Genomic DNA, 20,679 nt, shown 5'->3' with positions numbered 1-20,679 from the left:
TTGTAATTTCTTCCCCTTTTTTTTCAAGAAAAAAATTAGTTAAACAATTAAAAATTTAAGAAAAAAAAATTCAATAATGATTTCTCAAATTATGACACACCACATACAAAGTCCCATTTGGCAAGTAAAGAAATAAAGTAGTTTTTATATATATCTCTATATCAACTACATGACATAATTTTATTGGATTAACAAATTAATTGAAATTACTAAAGTAGCCATGTGAGGACTATCAAAGTTTATTATTCTCTTTTATATATAAAAGTAATTTTTTAAAAAAAATAGTTAAACAATTAAAAATTCAAGAAAACAACTCAATAATGATTTCTCCAATTGTGACACCACATACAAAGTACCATTTGACCAGTAAAGAAATAAAGTAGTTTTATTTATTTCTCTATATCAACTACATGTCATAATTTTATTGGATTAACAAATTAGTTGAAATTACTAAAGTAGCCTTGTGAGGACTACCAAAATATATTATTCTCTTATATATAATAGTAATATACTAGATAGGTATGCCCGTGCTTTGCATGGGCCCAACGCCTAATTTTGCTATGAATTTTAATAATCAACTTGTATATAAAAATCAATATAAACTAACCGTTGCATATATAAGTGCATTTGAATATTTAAAAATATCATCACAATGAACATATCATAAGATCCCAAATGTATGTTTTACACAATCATAGAAATATCATACTATTGGATGCTCGCAAGACATTCACATATCATAGTGATTATTGCCTATTTACATTGGTACATACACTATCAATAGCGTATACATTTTTTCATGTTGTAATCAATCTACTTTAATGTTTCTAATCGCATCCTCCTTTGTTGTAAGGATAAAAATAGCCAGATCATTGTAGTAACCATTTAGGCAGTTGAATTGTTTGAAGGCTCCTCTCTCTCCAGTGCCAGGACAAGACTCTGATAGGGATAAATTACAAGGCTTGCATTTAGCAAGAAAAGGAAGTCCATACATGCAAATGGAGGTGAAGAGGGAAACAGTTATGGCAAAAAGCAGCTTATATAATTTTCCCTTCGTGCAAGGTGCAGCCATATTTAGAGTTCAAGAAGGTACAATTTGTATAATGGTTAGCTGAGTTACGATTTGTATCAAATGGTTTGAGAATAGAGCTAACAGTTTATAACTTGGGAATATGGAGGAATGTTTAACTCAATCGAGAGAGCTTACTCGTTAATGAAATTATAGAGCCCGAGGACCTTGTGGAGGACATGATTGAGGAGGCACCAAAGGAGAGCACCTATGACTCCAATAATTACAACAGGGATGATGTCCACAACAATAACAGTTAAACCACTCACATCAAACATGATAAGTCCACCTCTCCCAAAAAGTCCACAACTACCAGATTTGCAAATATTCCATGAAGACCCTGTACAACCAAGACAACAACAGTGCTAAAGAAAGTTCTCCAGATGAGGGCACTTCTCCACCATGTTGCGACTTCCTCTAATGCAAATAGTACGCCAGCTACTGGAGCATGGAAAGCAGCACAAACACCTGATGATGAGCCTTATGTGATGAGATCTCGCTTGTCCATATCATTGTTGACATAACGGAGCCAATGCCAGCTAAGTTTGTAATTGTCTGATCCACCTTGACCTAATAAAGAAGCAATGCAATTACCAAAATAAATTAGTGGCTCTCCTTTCCCAAGATCTATTCCTGTTGAAATTGCTCCAATGCTTCCAATGATCTGTGAAGTTAAGTGGAAAAGATTCAACATTGTTTAGCAAAAATCAGAGAGTTGGAACATTCTTGTATGTCTGCGCCTGAATTACCAGCTTTGATACACGCACCTTAACGAAGAGTGTAGTTGCTCCTAACATAATGGGAGTGTCTACACCATTGATATAAGCATTGATTTTCGAAACTCTAGGTCCAGAAGTCGTAGGTGCAAAATAAACAGTGAGAAAGGCAGCTACCAATGTCAGCAGAAAGTTAGCACCCGCAAAAAATGCAAATCCCATAAGGTACCTACACAATTGTTTTAAGTCATATTTGAAATGTTAAAATTTGACTCATTGAAGGTTCAAATCATCAAATAATTAAATGCCATCAACCTTTCATCGTCAATATAGTTCACAACAACGCGAAGTTTGTACAGAGATATTTTCGATTGAGAGACTAATGAGGGTGGCCACACCTCCGATAAGAAGGCCAACCAGGAATGCCAGTGTCCATTTGATGAAGACATACTGTAATTTCTGGATTCTGACAGGTGCACTTTCAGCGATATTGAATCTCCAGCCAAAAAGCTAGTTAATCATTTTGGTAGAGCCCTTAGAAGTAAGTTGTGCTTTTAATAGTGGAAATGTAGGTCTTAATATTCCAAAGAAACAATTCAGTATTGAAACCTATTAACCAATGGGCTCTATTTGTAATCTTTTTGCATATTACCTCTTTCTTCTAGGAATTATCGTCTAAAAGAATGCTATATTTTACTATTATGATGCTGCAACGCAAATCAATGTGCAATGAATAGTAAGTTAACATCTTATTTACATTAAGCAAACAAACAATCAACTGAGAAGAAAAATCAGTACCTTGGGAAATAGGCAAGGTCGATAAACAGACCAGTTCAGAGCATCCATGCGCACTAACAGACCTTGCCATGCAGTTGTGTGAGCACATGAAAGTTTCCACTGCCCAGGTTGCCTCCACATTGAATTGACAAACCATCATTTGTCATCACTCCGATTGAAAATGAGGAATTGGCTAACAGATTACCACCATTTACTGCCCTAAAAACAGGTGGTGCAGGAGAATACAATAAATAGTAAGCTAAACCAGGAGGACCAAGAGGCCCGTTTTTGGATTTAGGCCGCCTCTATTGCTAATGTAATGAATTTCTAACAGAACCATATCCCAAGACCGGGATAAAAATCCACCTCTCTACATCTTTCAATTTGGAAGGTAATACCCTTTCATTATTATAAGGCAGCAATGCAGTATTTACCTGCCTCCTATTAGTAGCTGGATGCAATGGCACCCTTTTTGAATCCCAACAATGGAATGATGATAATGTGGCGTTCTTGGACTTGGAAATGTACCAACTCGGCTAGTCGTAATGGGAGTCTTCTTCATGACTCCAAAATGCGGAGAAGAAGAATGACAAATATTTATCACAACATTGTTTAGATCTAATGAAGAAGATTTTCGCCTATCTGGTTTCTTCAATAGAGATCCCGACCCAAACCTCCGGTCTTGATATTCCATTCCAATGAATTTGGCAAACCAAAAACCCACAAAAAAGAACAAAAAACGCTTACACAAAATGTGAGGTGAATTGTTTTGTACTTAAAAAAAATTGAGTCTCTAGTACCTTGAAGAGCTTGAGAAAAAGAGTTTCTTGTGGAATCTAAAGACAGATTTTCATCCTCTGTATCAATCTTGTTGTTCTTCTCTGCTTTTTGAACTGGAAGACAGTGAATAAATGTGTGACTATCACATGAATGTTGAAGAATCTTGTGTAGGAAGCCAGCTGAAAGAGTTGAAAAAAAGAGTCAAAAGAGAGTACCTTTTGCTTTTTCCTTTCTGCTAAGGTGACTATTTATGTGTACCATTGCTTTGTTTGGATCTGTAACTGTACCACCCGAAGCTTCACGGCATCCACGCCCTGCCAAATTCTGGTTCAATCAAACATTTCTGATTCTTCGAAATGGACAAACTCCAAAAAATAAAGTTAGTAACAATATATACCACAAATTTCCACAGAAAAAATAGGGAACTAAAAGCCAATACTTATAAAATTTGCACCCATCAAGCCAACCATTGTCTGGAAGAAGATGATTAACCAAATAGCAACGTCACATGAACTAAATTGAAATGCAACTGTTCAGATTCTCTTTGCAAAGAAATATATAATGTTTTTTAAAAAAACAAGAGTTGAAATCTGCTAACCATAATATCATTTCAGTCTTGCCACTGATATCCAGTTAAGCACAACATTAGAGATTTAGTCTCTGGGATTCCATCCAAATTCCTCATCAGTCTGTACATGATCTGTAAAAGTAGTGAATATCCTGGGGAGTGATTATCAAATAGTATTTGGGGATTACGGTTGGGGATGGCAGAGGTAAATTGTCTAATTTTAAAGGGAAAAGTAAAAGCATGTGAAATGTAAAGCATATGACAACTAAATTTATGAACACAACTTAGACATCAATTCAGGTGCCTCAGACGTCAGGTATTCGTAAGAGGAAAATAAGCAAATCTCAGAGAAATGTGCATGTCAAATCTATCACAAACTTGTATCACATTATCTTACAAATTGAAGCCTTGTAGTCATTATCATCAACCATTCAGCTATAAGCAGAATCTAATTTATTTCCAAATAATAAATACAACATATGTATGAAATGAGGACATTCAGCAGTGAACTCACAGAGAGGTGATCGACAACCATTCCCACATCAAAACTGTGCTCAACCCACAAGTTTGTGACTAAAACTTTTCCATCCCGTCGAGCAGCTACACATATGGGATCATCCTAAACATAAAAAATTAATGCCCAGCTTCATTAATAATAGTAAGATAGCTAAGTAACAACATAAAAATTGGAATAAATAAATCAATTAATACTTTAGAGGGAATAATACAATTGAGTTACAAATGAAAGTAAGAAGTGAAGCAAATCAGTCATTCAGATGTACTTACATAAACCGTTCTATCTAAAATGAGGTGTGTGCAATCCGGTCCATATTCAGTCACGTCAACACCACCACCCTCCAAAAGCTTGGATCGGATCTTCAAGGAAACAATTGAAGAATTGTCCAAGTAGAACTACTATAGTAACAACCATAACATTTAAAACGATGAAAATACAATTTAAGAAGTTGGTAATTAGGGAAAACCTGCTAAGCATAGCACACAGAAGAAAAATTTATTGTAGTGAAAACACAATTACAAACACCAAAAGTACTAACAAACTGCAAACATATGTGGATTCCATCACTCAACCAGTCATCCTAAAAGCTCTCATCTGATGAAACATTTATTGCATGCAACTTTACTTACACACTCCACCATCAATTTTGCGAACTAGAGCAGAAATATTCAGCATTATAGCAAATTTAGAGCAAATGTGTCATTTTTTAGATGGTGAGAATATATAAGTAATACATTCTATAGTCAACTTTGTGACCTAGAGTAGATATATTACTCTATATTTAAAATAAATTTAGAGCAAACACACCATTTATTAGTCGGCGGCGAGAATATCTATGCAAACAAACCATTTATTAGTCAGCGACGAGAATATCTATGTATCACCATTTTATCGAGAAGTATATCTACATTGCGAAGTTAAAGGGGTATTATTGGTCTTTTCGTCCAAAAATTTTGAACGTCAACAAAAATAAAGTTGGTTCTTTTTACTATCTTGACGCCCTTTTATGGCTTGGCCTTCTCTTCTACAGCAGTTATACAATAGATGAGCTTCATCTCTTCCTGTCCATCTAGGTCTGAAAAAAAAAAACAAGAAAATTAAATCTTATTTATTTTTTCATCTAAATCCAGTATAATATAAAAAATATTTTTAAAAAATAAAAAAGATTCAACCTAAAATATCAAACACTCATTTATGAAAAAAAAAAAATAGCTAAAAATGTAAAAGAAAAGTTCAAGAAAATTAAACCCCACTTACTTGTTCATCTAAATCTACTAAAATATCAAACACACATTTAAAAACTTCCTCAGAATGTAAAAACCAATCAAGAAAATTAAACCCCACTTATTATTCTATCTAAATCTACTAAAATACCAAACACACATATGGAGGGGGAAAAAACTAAATATGTAACAAAAAAAAAAAATTAAACCCCATTTATTTTTCAATCTAAATCAACTAAAACATCAGACAGTCATCTACATACATATAATAATCATAATAATAATAATATTAAAAAAAAAATCCAAAAGCAAATGAAAATAAAAATTATTAGGTTAACCGCTAACGACATAGCTCCGGTAGGTGCAGGTACACCGATTTTTACTAGTGTAAAATTACTGTTTTGCCCTTGGTCATTCCTCCACACCTCTTCTATATAGTAGAGACCAAATGCATAAGGTCGTGCTAAGCCCGGGCCCAAACTCATGATAAAGAATATAAAATTTAATTTTAAAAAATATAACTTAAATCACATTTTTCTATTACATAATTAAATTAATTTAGTAATACGTTGATTGTGTCTTATCTGGTAAACTACTATGATTATTAAAATTTTTTCGTTATTTTTAAATAATTTTTAAAGAACTTTATTTATGAAAAAAAAAACATGAAGGATAATTAGCAAATATGAATAGGCATAAAATTTAATTAAAAATAAATAAGTGGTGTGTTCAATATGTTTTTAAAAAAATCGTATTTGATAGATTGTTGAAAAAAATATTTTCTCTAGAAAATAAGTCTTTTTAGACTTATAAAGAATGACTGAGTGAAAGTAAAAAAGTTAAATTCTATATTTCACATTCATTGAGTCATTCGTTCTTCAATACACCTTGTCTTCACCCCACCATAGCTTCCATCCCTGTCATTTCATATCCCATCTCTCATAATATTTATCTAAATTATATAGAAATAACTTTTAAGTAATATTTTACTTACATACCAAATATAAGAAAATAAGTAAGAAATACAGTAATGTTTTAAAAAAAAAATCGAAGTAATATTTTTAATTAAAAATTCATGTTTGTACTAAACACACTCAAAAAGAGAATAAATATTATTAAAAAATATTAAATGCTCTGAAAATAAGTAAGAAATACAGTAATATTTTTTAAAAAAATTGAAGTAATATTTTTGATTGAAAAATTCATGTTTGTACTAAACACACTCAAAAAGAGAATAAATATTATTAAAAAATAATAAATTCTCTGAAAATGAGCAAAGTTGCATAAATTTTACTAAAATATACAAAAATAAATGTCCACTCTATTTGTTTCACTTTATTTTACATTTGTTGATTTGGTACTCCTATTAATAAGAAGTTATTTAATAGGAGTTCGATTATTTGTCTCAATAATTATGATTTGAAAGCATATGATTGACAACTATTATGTTCTATAGTTACTTAGTGATAAGAGTAATATTGAAAGAAAATAATAAATCTTTCTTTATTTGCTAAGATAATAAGCAAAAAGAAAATTTTATTTTTAGTACAAGAATCAAGCAAAATGAAAAAAAAAAAAAAGAGAGAAAAGGGTATTCTCTCAATTCCTTTTTGCTTGTGAATTTAAGAATTTAATATATTAAGGGAAAAATATATGAAATTATCCTTATTAATTATGTTTTAAAAATTTAAATTTAGCTATTCATACTTTACTTAATTACTTGATAATAATAATAATTATAATGTGAAAAAATTTATAAATCTTTCGTGATTTACTAAAATAAATAAGAAAGAATAGTAATTAATTTTTAATATAAGAAATAAGTAAAAAAGAATAAGTAATCTAATAAGGAACAAGAAGAGATTTATAAAAAAAGAATATTAAAAAAAATTACAAAGTCCCAAATAAAAATATCATAAAATAATAAACGAGGACAAATGTAATAACATGTATGAAAAATAAGTAAACATGTGTAGCTATTTAATTACATTAAAAAATTTATGAGGACTACCAAAAAAGAATATCCTCCCTTATATACAGTAGTAATTAGTAAAGAGAATTAGAACATATAAAAAAGCTACAAGTAATTCGATTTTATATATTGACATGATTTAAAATATTTAATAATTAATCTTTGATGAAGATTATAAAAAAAAAAAATATTGATATTTTCGTAAAATTTGTGAGTATTTATTTTCTCGCTATAGCTAAAAATAAATTTATTTTGATATTTATGATATAAATTAATTTAATAAGGATCTATAAGGATATTAAATTATAATTAAACTACATTAATAGATTACTCAATTCGGAAGTTGTAGTTGAAAATCATTGCAAACTTTAATTTTGTATAAAAAGTTTGCTTGTATTTTTTATTTTTAATTAAAGTGATTGTTGATTTAAAATGAAGAAAATTTTAGTTAAATAGTAATCAAACAAGTGGTAAGAAGAAACCAATTATAAAAATCTAAATGAAATGGTCATAACAAAAAGAATAAGAGCGAAAATAAAAAATATGTAATAAGAAAATACTATTATTTATTATATATAATAATTTTATTGTACGGAAAATTTTAAATATCAAAAAAGTCCCTGTAAGGACTACCAAAATCAAGTACTTACTTGGCATATAAGGATACTTTTTTCTAATAAAAAAATGTGTGGGTTTCACTTTTATTTCCTCTCTCAACCTTTTAGGGTACTTTTAATGTCTCTTGTCAGCCCTTTTTGACTTGTCAGCCTCCCTTGCATTTCTCCATTTCTTTCTTTAACTTTTTTCTTTAAAATTCGTTTGCCACCAGATTTTTAGATCCATTTTTTCGTTATGAATTTTAGTTTTACGAAAAAAATTTCTGATCATTGATATTTATATCTCCTTCAGTTAATGATTGGTATGTACATGTAAGTTTAATTAATAGGGGAATTATATTTTTAGTTCCTAAATTATATGATATTTCAGTTTCAGTTCTTGTAATATTCGATTAAATATTTTTAAACTTCAATTAAACAATACGGATTATTTTGATTCTTGTTTATCGGATCTCATCAAATTAAACAGAATATTTAAAAGTTAAAAGTAGTTAATCAAATATTATAGAGACTGAAATTAAAATAACGTGATAACTAAGGACTAAAAACGTTGTTTTATTTGTCAAATCAAATTTATTACAATAATTTCTTACCAATAAATCACACTCCCACAATAAAATCAATTTTTTGATTATTAGGTTTTTAAATTTTCTCAATTCTTTTGAGTTTTTTCTTTTTAAAATGTTTTGAAGCATATTGCAATAAAATCAATTTGATTTTAAACTAAATACCACACTATCATAGAATTATAATTTATATCGAATCCAGTTCATTATAAACAATTATAAAAAGAACTATCAATCATAATACAAACAAAAAAAAAAATGTATCACACATGGAAACTTTAATTTTTATAATATCAGGTTGATTTTGGTCTCAAATTAGCTTTTTTAAGTTAAGATCAAAACATCAATTATAATTGGACTACTTTTGTCAATACCGAATCATTAATTGTTGCTATTTAAGTTGATTTATCAATTTGGAAGAATTTGTATTTTTTGGGGTATCCTATTGCTTAGTACAATGACACTTTCGTATATTATGGTGACAAAAAAAGAAAAATTACTTTTATAAATACCTACTATTTCTCAATATAAATTAACAATTAAAATTAAATCAATATCTTACTTTTATTCATTTTCGTTGTTAATGATTTCAGTTAATTAATTAAATAATTAATTATTACATCCTAATTTAGAAAAACATTACTAATTCTTTCACCGTGCTTTGTTGAGTGATTTAAATTTGTACAGTCAACTAGCATATAATATAACTAGCATGAAATTGCATGTCATTGACCCAATTATGGATGACTTTAGATATTTGACCCAAATAAGAAGTGTCTTTAAAGAATAATCTTTCTTACTTTTTAAGTATAGTAAAAGTAGTACCATTTTGCCCATCTACACCGCAAATATATTTTTTTAACTTGCCATACTTATTTGTCTCTCAAATTTTATTTTTTATTATTTTAACTTTTTATTTTTCCTTTAATTTTATTATTCTATTTTTTATTATTTTCGCTTTTTTATTTTTTCCTTTAATTTTATTGTTCTATTTTTTATTATTTTTATTTTTATTTTTTCCTTTAATTTTATTTTCATGTTTTAATTTATTTGTCTCAACCTTTATTTTTTTCTCTTTTTTTTCCTCAAGCATTATCTATTTCTTTTTTTTCCCTTTTTTAATTCATTTGACTTTAACCTTTATTTTTCTTTTATTTAAAATTTTTATCAGTTCTCTTTTTTTTCCCTCATTTTTCTCAAACTTTATTTTTATTTTTTCCTCCCATTTTTTATTTTCTCAATTTTTTTAATTCTTTATTTTTTTTCTTAATCTTTATTTTTTTCTTGTCTTTTTTTTCTCACTCTTTTTTTTATTTCTCTATTTTGTTTGATCATTTTTTTTCTTTTTTCAGTTCTCTTTTTTCCCCTCATTTTTCTCAAACTTTATTTTCATTTTTCCTCTAATTTTTATTTTTCTCTATTTTTTTTAATTCTTCGCTTTTTTCTTGATTTTTTTTTCTCAATCTTTTTTTTATTTCTCTATTTTGTTTGATAGCTTTTTTCTTTTTTCTCAACTTCTATTATATTTTGCTAATAAATAAAATATTGTATAATCTGCAAAGGTATCTTCTTTTTTTTGCTATCAAAGCAAATTTAAGGGCACAAATTGTTGTTACGAAGTTCTTTAAAAATTCTTGAGATAAGTCGTGTCTCTGAGGAGAGAGTTGTAGAATATCTCATAAATAAAGGCATAATATGGTAGTGTCAACTCTTGTCCGTGTGACATAATTTATTATTTGAAAGTCCTTGAGTTAAGTCTTGCCTCTAAAGCAAGAGTTGTAAAACATCCCATAAATAAAGACATAACGTGGTAGTGTCAACTCTTATCCGTGGGGCATAATTTGTAGTTTGAAAGTCTTTGAGCTAATTCTTGCCTCTAAGGCAAGAGTTGTAGAACTTCTCATAAATGAAAAACATAACGTGGTAGTGTCAACTCTTGCCTGTGGGGCATAATTTGTAGTTTGAAAGTCCTTGAGCTAAGTCTTGCCTCTAAGTCAATAATTGTAGAACATCTCATAAATAAAAACATAACATGGTAGAGTCAGCTTTTGCCCGTGGGGCATAATTTGTTGTTTGAAAGTCCCTGAGCTAAGTTTTGCCTCTAAGACAATAGTTGAAGAATATCTCATAAATAAAAATACAATGTGGCAGTGTCGACTTTTACCCATAAACATAACTTGTTGTTTGAAAGTCCTTGAGCTAAGTCTTGCCTCTAAGGCAATAATTGTAGAACATCTCATAAATGAAAAAATAACGTGGTAGAGTCAACTCTTGCCCGTGAGGTATAATTTGTTGGTTGAAATTCCCTGAGCTAAGTCTTTCCTCTAATGTAAGTGTTATAAGATATCTCATAAATCAAAATACAATGTGGTAGTGTCGACCCTTACCCATAAACATAACTTGTTGTTTGAAAGTCATACGTCTTACCTTTACAATGTAGTAGTGTCAACTCTTGCCTATGAAACATAGCTTATTGTTCGATAGTCATAAGTCTTTCCTTTATAATGTGATAATGTCAACTCTTGCTAATGAGATGTAACTTGAATGGAAGAAATCTAAGAAAAGAACAAAAATAATAAAATTACAGAAAAGGAAGAAAAATATTTAAAAAATAAAAATCAAAGAAAATATAGAAGTTGAGAGAGAATAAGAAAAAAGTAAAGGTTGATAAAAAAATTAAATAAAAATAAAGGTCGAGAAAAATTCAAAAAGAAAAAAATCAAAGAAAAATAAAAAAAAGTTTCTTTTTTTATTAAAGTAGACTTTGAAAGGTGTAAAGCAAAAAAGTAAGGGTTGAGAAAAACTAAAAAGAACAAAAATAAAAAAGGAAAGAAAAATAAAAATAATATAAAATAAAAAAGAAAAAGAAAGAAGTTGAGAGGAAAAAGGGAAAAAAATAAGGGTTGAGAAAAATAAAAATAAAAAGAGAAAAGAAAAAAAAAACAAAGTAAAATTAAAAAGAGAAAAAAATAAAAGTTGAAAGATATAAATATGAATTGTTATCCATTATGAGGATCATTTATGTAATTTACTCCATTGATTAGGGGTAATTTTATCCAAAGAAATATTAGTTAATAGGTAAAGTATTATAAATGTATTTACATTATAGTGAATGTCTATCAAGATCTATCAAGATCTACTTTGATATCTATTAGGATTTGAGCATCTGTCTTTTACTCAGACTAGGAGTAAATTTTTCCTATAAATAGAGGGGCTTTGTTTATTGTATTCACAATCTTATGATCTCTCATCCCTCAAGAGAAATAAAGAAGTCTCCCTCTTCTCTCTCTACTATTCTTGTTTGCTCTTTCTTATTTTATAACACGTTATCAGTACGAAGTCTTTTACCAATTGAGATCTGTACGAAGTCTCTTACCAATTGAGATCTGTTCGGTAAGTTTAAATCTTTGGTATGATAAGAAGTTGATTTAGCCATAAGACTTGTTTTATAATAAAGTTATATTTATTTTTGAAATTTCGTGATGAAATACGTCGTAAACCACGGTGCAATGGTTTAACTTGTAACTGAAACACTTGTGAACACGAACAGGTTTTGTTTCTTTTCCTTATTTATCGATACTCACTTATTTTTTATTTTGCAAGTACAGTACGTAGCTACACAAGGTACATGAATGGCTTGCTAATTATTACGTGCTAAATTGGTTGTGTTTGAAGAAAAATCCACATGAAATTTTTATGAGAATAATAATAATTATATGGCTGAAAGTACTTTTTAATATAAAATAAAGGAGATGCCAGATGACATAATCATGTCAATAGTGCCTCAAGATCTGGCCACTATATTGATATTATGAAAGTTTAGTTTTATAATAATATTGAGATAATTGAGATTGTTTTGCTACTAACGAATTTTCTGTAAGTTTTTAAGTCTCTAACTAATTTAGATTATCAACACGAGATTCTGCCAAATAAGGTGAGATTATAAATCTAAAGGTAATTTCAAGGTTTGTAATTTCTTATGTTATCTGTCTTTTACTATTAAGAATATAATTATTGATGGATTTGAGGAAAAATAATTGGTTTGGAACCATTTATATTTTGAATTTATTTCTCAAGAACAATATTATCAAAAGAGATGATAATATGTTGGGTTCAAGTCCCATCGATTTATGCCTAAGACGCCTTTATATGAATAAGACATTGAGTTTGAATCTCAATGCACCATATTGATATATTATGATGGCTAAGGCAAAATAATGGGTATTTGATGAAAAGTCATGAAATTCGACCCATTAAATATGCTCCATTCCATGAAGTGAATGTGGTAGCAATATATGATAAGTCTGAAATATGACAACTTACTTCATTCTTGAGGTGTATGTGGTAGCGGTACATAATATGTCTGAAAGAAGGCAAGTGATTGAATGCACGAATATACGTGTAGAGGGACAGTATGATAATGATCATCAAAAGTGATAATATTTTCACACGCTTATATGATTATAAGATATGCTAGAGAAAAATTCTCTACATTATATGTATGCCTCGATTTGCTTCTGAAGTAGCAAAATCTTGAAAGAGGTTATAAGTTATCATAATTTGATAGGCTTAACGCACGATTATATTCCATTTCTGGGGAATGAGAAAATTATTAATGCAAACGTGCACTTGATTGTGATTGTATCACAACTCACCTCCGAAAGATGTTGAATAATTTTGAAATCTACTTCTAAAGTAGTAAATCTGAAATTTATTCATGTAATAGTAAATCTGAAATTTACTAAAGAAAAAGTACATGTCATGGTAAACTTGGATTTTACTAGAATAAAAGTTCATAAATTGATATGAATGATTGTGACATCTCGAAGATGTACATGTATTGAAGAACTAGAAGATTCTTCAAGAATTGTTTATGTCATTTGTTCTCATGACAAGTTGGTTGGACCAACTAATATTGGGATTGGATCCCTTCAAATCTGAAAATTATAAAAGGTGAATAAGGGTTTGTTCACCTATCATATGATATGTTGAAAAGATGCATCAATAAGATGATCACATGTACATTCATTGTCAACCTACGTTTGACATTCATAAAGTTACTTGTTCAATATAAATTGAGCATAATTTTCAGATTGTGTAATCAAGATAATTCATCTTGATGATGATGGTTTAGCATTGAATGTCTTCGATAAATATCTAAACCATTGTTAATGAGAACAAAACTTAATGTATTGGTCTGAAATATGATATATTGGAATAACATTTGTATGCATTAGACCAATAAATTATGATTATTTCTTTCCCCTCAATTGGTTCAAGGTTGAAAACCAATTATTCCATCTAATAATTTTGATGTGCGGTATATGATTAATGAATATACCATAATTCACAATGATGGATTTCTCAAAGAAGTAGAGGATCCATGTTAGTTTTCCTAACATAAGTGGGAGATTATAAGCTCTATGAAATATGTTAGGAATTATCACCATATCTTCATCCAAAAGATAATTCAAGTCAAATGCTGAAAGCATCTCATATTAAGCGCAAGTGCTCTTATTTTGTGTTCCTAAAAGACAAGTCCATGCATGCGTGAAGCGTGGTAGACTGATCAGTTTCAAATGAAATAGTCCTCAAAAAATAAGGAGCTAATCATAATAAAAAGGCAATGATCTCTTGAAAAGCCTACGACATACCACTTCATGAAACCTTATGAGAGGTTCATGTACCTGAAAATAATGAAGTGATGCGATCTCAAATATTATGTCGCATTGTGAACCGATATAACAAGATATATCATCAATATCTTTGACACAATATTGACGCAATATTGTGAAAGATTACGAGGATCTGAATTCTACGTTAATTTAAGCATGCTGACGTAGAAACATTTATCAAGTGACATGAAATGATGCATCTTGGTAAGTGAAAACTTATTTGATTTACAGTCCAGACACTTAAAGATGTCACACATAAAATGTTGAATATTGTCACTTTGACAAAATTGTATGAAAACTTCTTTAAGGATTCAAAAGTTTCTGGGAAACTTATTGATAATCCTTATATTGTATAAGCTTATAGCTTGAAAATTATTGAAACTCTTGGAGAGTTTTCAAAAGCAATAAGATTATTTGCTAAAATGAGAAATATACCAATTTGGATTGGTTATGAAGTACCATATCTTAGTACAATTGGTGCACTCATGTATCTTGTAAAAAAAAAACTACAAGACCCTATATAGCTTTTCGCTCAATTTGTTAGCAAGGTATATTTCTACTCCTACTAGGAGACATCGAAATGGGATAAGATACATGAGTTTATTTTATTCTAAAGATTGCAGTCCCGATCTTACTGGTCATGCTGATGTTAGGTACTCATCTAACCCGCATAAATCTCGGTCTTAAACATACAATGTGTTCACATGTTGGGATACTGCCATATCTTGGAGATATACAAAGCAGTCTATCCTAGCCACTTCATCGAATAATGCTGAGATAATAGCTATTCATGAAGCAAGCCGAGAATGTGTATGGTTGAGGTCCATGATACATCTCATTCGAGAAAATGTGGTGTGAAATATGACAATCTACCCATAATTTTATACAGAGATAATTCAGCATACATAGCACATCTTAAGGGAGGATTCATAAATGGAGATAGAACGAAGCACATTTTGCCAAAGCTTTTCTACATACATGAGCTACAAAAGAATGATGATATTAACATGCAACAGATTAGTTCAACTGACAATGTGACTGATTTATTCACCAAGTCTTCTCCAATTACAACTTTTAAGAAGATGGTGCACAAGATCGGGATGCAAAGGTTCAAGGATGTTCTCATTAGGGGGAGTTAATACGCGCTATACTCTTTTTCCCTTACAAGATTTTTTTCCACTGGGTTTTCTTTGTAAGGTTTTTAATGAGACAGCCGAAATGCGTATTATTAGAGATGTGTACTCTTTTTCCTTCACTAGATTTTTTTCCTACTGGGTTTTTTCTAGTAAGGTTTTAACGAGGCACATTATCTACCAATTAGACATTCAAGGGGGAGTGTTATAAATGTATTTACATTATAGTGAATGTCTATCAAGATCTATCAAGATCTACTTTGATATCTATTAGGATTTGAGCATCCGTCTTTTACTCAGACTAGGAGTAAATTTTCCCTATAAATAGAGGGGTTTTGTTCATTGTATTTACAATCTTATGATCTCTCATCCCTCAAGAGAAATAAAGAAGTCTCCCTCTTCTCTCTACTATTCTTCTTTGTTCTTTCTTATTTTATAACATAATGACTATTTTAAGAAAGTTTTTTTATTTGGGACTAAAATTTGAAAGTCACTCTAATTTGGACCTATTTTTGAGATTCACCCAACTAACTAGTGTCCTTGGCCCGTGCTAAGCCCGGGCCCAAACTATATTAATATTTATATTTGTATTTTTTTCATTTTTTGCTTTATTTGCTTTTTGTTTGTTTTGTACCATCATATTAGTTAATGGTATAGTTAGATTATTTTTTGATATTTTTAAAATGTTAAATTGTATATTTGTTTCATTTTTTTGTTCTATTTTTTTAGTTCGTTTAAAACCAATGTATCTTTTCTTTTTTGGGTTAATTTCAACTTTTCACGTGACATGTTTACGATAACAAGATCAACAGATATCTTGATCATTTCTGCATATTTTTAATAAGATCACAAAATTTAAAAATATTTGTTACTTTTTCTTTAACTTTGTGCTAAGTCAAAAATCAAACAAATAAAATTAAAACGAGGTGAGTAAAAGTTTTAATAAGTTAAAAATAACATTTTTCTTATAGTATATTTTAGTTTTCTTTTAATTTTCAAACAAATTCACACACTAAAATTTTTCTCATTTTTATTTTACTGAAATTTTTTAAAAGAAAGTCTTTAATGATCAAAATTGATTTTTGTCTTATGTTTAATTAATTTTATTATTTTTTTCTCAATTAAACTTTATATTGGCTAACTTACTTTTAAAAAAAATAATACAATATTTCATTAATATAAAAATATTTAATGCTACAAACTATTGTATGATTTATGAATAAAAATAGTATATGAATTAAATAATTAAAAGTCTGACTCAATAAAATATTTTTTGTAGATATTTTTTCAATGGATGAAACCTTACAAGATTATTAAAGCTTTACAAATTTCTTGTTAGTATTTAAGAAAATGAGTGTTATCTTTTATTAAATTATAATTATCCTACACAAAAGAAGACAACAAAATTTTGAATTAATTTTAAATTTAGTTGGATAAATAGATATTTTCTAGTGTCTCTATCACTTCTTTATGATTCATTATGTTTTGTATAGCATTTTAATAGCTCATGTAATTGTTTAAATTTACTAAAATGGATGAGATCTTCATGTGAGGACTACCAAAATGAAATATTCTCTCTTATATATTGTAGTAATAATTTGATTCTTCACTTTGTAATTTCCTTCATATTTTCTATTTTTTTTAAGTTAGTTAAACAATTAAAATTCAAGAAAAAACTCAATTGTTTCTCATATCATGACACACCACATATAAAGTCTCATTTGGCAAGCAAAGAAATAAAATGTTTTTATCTTTATCAACTACATGCCATAATTTTAGTAGATTAATAAATTAATTGAAATTACTAAAGTAGCCTTGTGAGGACTACCAAAATTTATTATTCTCTCTTATATATAAGTATATATAATATGTATATATATATATATATATATATATATATATATATATTTTGTTTTTGTGTGTGTGTGTGACAGAGATATTTTTGTCATAAAAAAAATAATTTTCTATTTCTGCTTTTATTTTTTTTTAAAAGCAGAAATTTTCTGATTCTTTCCAGAAATAGAAAAACTACTTGCATTTTTTTAAAGCACTTTTGCAAGTTTACCAAATATACTTCTTGAAAAAAAGGTATTTTTTCCCCTCAAACTAAGTTGTTTTGAACGAAAATAAGCAATCTCAAACAGGCACTTACTGTGATGAATAAATATATTTTAAAATATTGATCAATGTTCTTGTAGTTTAACTCTCTAAAAATGAAATACAAATAAAAGTGAATAAAGGAGCAAGTATATATGACCATTATCATATGAAACCTCAGTATATTGGTCTAAACAATTGAAATAATTAGAAATGCCAATATGGAAACGAAAATTTAAAACCATACATACCTCCCCAATTATCATTAAACACAATAATATTCATAAAATGGAGTTCCAATAATCAACTATCAATTCTTTAAATCCTCTATAATTTCATTTGTTCATCATTCCATAACTTGGAACTACATATACGAAATTCTAAAAATAACAAATTTAAAATAAAAAAGAACTATCAAAAAATTACTGAATTTCGAGAGACATCAAGTCAAAATTTGGCTCATCGATAAGAAATTTGTGACAAAAAGCCAGTCAAAAATGTTATCGACAAGCCAAATTTCGACAAATTCCATCAAAAAATTTCATTGGAAATTAGCGATTTTCCGACAATGAAAATAACTACTAAGTCCTCCTTTTTTATTTTTTTTCTAAATAACGTTTGAAATCCTACTACGTACTTCTTAAATAAAATATATGAATTTAAAGAAAGCGTAAAAGAATCTAATTGAATTTACACAATCGTTGCATCCAAATGAGAACCTTTTACCATCATAATCTTAAACTCCTCGAAGTTGATCATTCCATCACCATCACAATCAACACCACTAATAATTTTCCGGCATTCCGCCAACGAGCAATCCTCTCCGAGGCTCTGGATAACCCTTTGTAGCTCCTCAGCGGAGATCGATCCGTTTTTGTCCATGTCAAACACCGAAAATGAGTCGTCAAAGTTTTCCAATACCTTAAACATGTCATAAAAAGCCGAGTGAATTATTATGTGCAAAATAATTAATTTGACAATTAAATTATTTTTAAACTAAAATACTTCATTCTTTTTCACAATTAACTACAATAAAATATTATAGCATAAGTGAAACATAGGTTCTGTAAAATGCCAAATAACTTCTTTATGCTAAACTATTAATCCATCTATTTCATTCAATTTATATGATACTTTCTCTTTTCTCTCAACATTTTAAAAAGTAGTACTCTCTCTGTCTTAAATAAGTGGCTTTTTTTTTTTTTAAAGATTACGTTGTCTAATTTTTGAAGCTACATTAGATCAGATCAATAAAATATTTTAAAATTATAATTTAGATATTCAAAATAGAGTATTATAAGTGTAAATGTTAGGGTTTGTGATCCGAATTTTATTGATTCGGTCCCAAAAAAATCGCGGTGCGACCCATGTTGATAAAACTGTAATTACGAGAATTTTTAGGGGTCTGTGGCAGTAGCGGAGGGTATGGACTTGTATGTTTTTGGGCTTAGAATTTCCTTGTACGCATGTTTTATATAAGTCCAATTTATAGGGTTGGCTTTTGATGATTTTTCTTGTGTTATTGAGATTTCGGCTCCTCCTTGTACTCTTCTCCGATATAATGAATATCTCTCCTCTCCTGCCCGTGGTTTTCCTCGTCTAGAGTTTCCACGTAAAATCTGTATGTTCTTCTTGTTTTCTTTTATTTATTGTATTGCCTATTCCTGTTTGATTTCATAATAGTAGTTTTTCTCATATTAATATAATAAAAATTATAAATTTTAAAATATTGATCAAAGTTTAGATAGTTCAAATATGGAGAAATGAAAACAAGAAACAATTTGGACGGATAAATTTTATATCTAATCAAAAACCATTAGTAGCTCTTAATAGAAACAAATTAAGAACATTATGATTAAATAATTTTCAAATAAACAAAAAGTGCCCTACTAATTTATTTTATTTTTTACAACGGACAAAAATGTGGTGTCAAATTAAAAAAATTAATTATACCATTATTAATTTTTTTTTTTTTTTTTTTAAAAAACATACCTCATCAGAATCGATATCATTGGTATTGAGCTCAATAAATTCTTGCAAATCAATGAACCCATCTCCATTCGAGTCCACTTTGCGTATTATGTATTACAGATAGTTCATGTGTCTTTGACTTTCGAACTCTCAGAATATAAATGATACTTATAAAATAAGTAAAGAAGTAGAGTAATATTTATGGCATGATTGATCAGTGCAGGTCGCAAGGACATCAATTATGCTAACTAAGCCAATTTATTATATATACTTTAATATCTTTTTGTATTTCAAAAAAATCATTTCAAAATTTCATAGGAAATTAAAAAGCTATATTTTTATACCTCAAACTCAATTAAGTAAAATTTTATCAACTTCATTATAATGAATTGTGATTAGAGATTCGAGTATAAGACAAATAATGTTAAAACTATAATTTGTATAGTGAGTAGGTGCGAAAAGATCCACCGATTATGTATTGAGAAAAATTATCATTTTCACCTTGAACTTGTCTCGAAAAGTTATTTACATACTCAATTATTGTCACGACCTAATACACACTTGTACTATATAAAAGTGAATTTATTTGCTCCCTAAAACTGACGTGGCAAACAAATTTAATTAAAATAAATATTAGGCGCGTTTAAGTCAAAATTAAAGCTAAAAAAAAGTCAAACCCCCCTTCCTATCCCAACCACCCACACCTCTTCTTCTTCATACCCCCACCCCTCTTCTTCACCACAATTTTGTTGGAAAGTAATGAACAAAAATTGCACCGCCACTGATTTTTTCACACCAATCAAAACATCGTTGAACAACCATCAAATCTCTATTAATTCTACTATCACCGTAAAAAATAACAATTTTATAACTCAATTTCACCATCTCTCTCATATCTTCATCACCTAATCCATCACCGACCACTATTATCAATTTCATCACCTACCACTATCAATTTCATCACAAAAACTACTATCAATATCATCACGAATAATTAT

General features: G+C 28.8%; 2 protein-coding genes and 1 pseudogene across 4 annotated transcripts; all 3 read right to left on the bottom strand.

The window, feature by feature from the left end:
- Nucleotides 1-603: 603 nt before the first annotated feature.
- Nucleotides 604-2,631, bottom strand: LOC107871741 (annotated as a pseudogene).
- Nucleotides 2,632-2,648: 17 nt separating this feature from the next.
- On the bottom strand, nucleotides 2,649-6,134 carry LOC107870559. Of its 3 annotated transcripts, none has more exons than XR_007055505.1 (6): nucleotides 4,697-6,134; nucleotides 4,425-4,529; nucleotides 3,941-4,042; nucleotides 3,601-3,656; nucleotides 3,363-3,455; nucleotides 2,649-2,781 (listed from the first exon to the last, which is right to left on the bottom strand). XR_007055505.1 is itself a non-coding variant. In XM_047412648.1 (5 exons), the coding sequence occupies exons 2-5, from the start codon at nucleotides 4,443-4,445 to the stop codon at nucleotides 2,774-2,776; spliced, it is 231 nt and encodes a 76-aa protein (XP_047268604.1). In that variant the 5' UTR covers nucleotides 4,446-4,529; nucleotides 4,697-6,133; the 3' UTR covers nucleotides 2,649-2,773. The 3 variants fall into 3 exon arrangements, 1 of the variants encoding a protein (XP_047268604.1); XR_007055504.1 differs by lacking the exon at nucleotides 2,649-2,781 and adding an exon at nucleotides 3,195-3,243; XM_047412648.1 differs by lacking the exon at nucleotides 3,941-4,042 and having other exon boundaries at nucleotides 3,558-3,666; nucleotides 4,697-6,133.
- A 12,266-nt stretch (nucleotides 6,135-18,400) lies between these two features.
- On the bottom strand, nucleotides 18,401-19,789 carry LOC107871740 (probable calcium-binding protein CML25; the record flags this gene model as incomplete). Its single annotated transcript, XM_016718631.2, has 2 exons — nucleotides 18,401-18,631; nucleotides 19,703-19,789. Coding segments are annotated over 2 exons (318 nt in total), but the record flags the coding sequence as incomplete, so codon positions are not given.
- Between the last annotated feature and the right edge of the window lie 890 nt (nucleotides 19,790-20,679).

This window comes from Capsicum annuum, chromosome 5 (genome assembly GCF_002878395.1).
Source record: "Capsicum annuum cultivar UCD-10X-F1 chromosome 5, UCD10Xv1.1, whole genome shotgun sequence".
Lineage (NCBI taxonomy): Eukaryota > Viridiplantae > Streptophyta > Magnoliopsida > Solanales > Solanaceae > Capsicum > Capsicum annuum.
The sequence above is the reverse complement of the archived record's forward strand: the minus strand, read 5'-3'. Positions and strand labels throughout refer to the sequence as shown.

Bases quoted from the DNA above. Each gene is read 5' to 3' on its own strand.
- LOC107870559 (XM_047412648.1), bottom strand. From the start codon at position 4,445: ATGGTTGTCGATCACCTCTCT. The intron at 3,667-4,424 runs GTGAGTTCACTG...TGATTGAACCAG, and splicing joins TGGTTGTCGATCACCTCTCT to AATTTGGCAGGGCGTGGATG. The intron at 3,456-3,557 runs GTACTCTCTTTT...ACTGTCTTCCAG, and splicing joins CAGAAAGGAAAAAGCAAAAG to TTCAAAAAGCAGAGAAGAAC.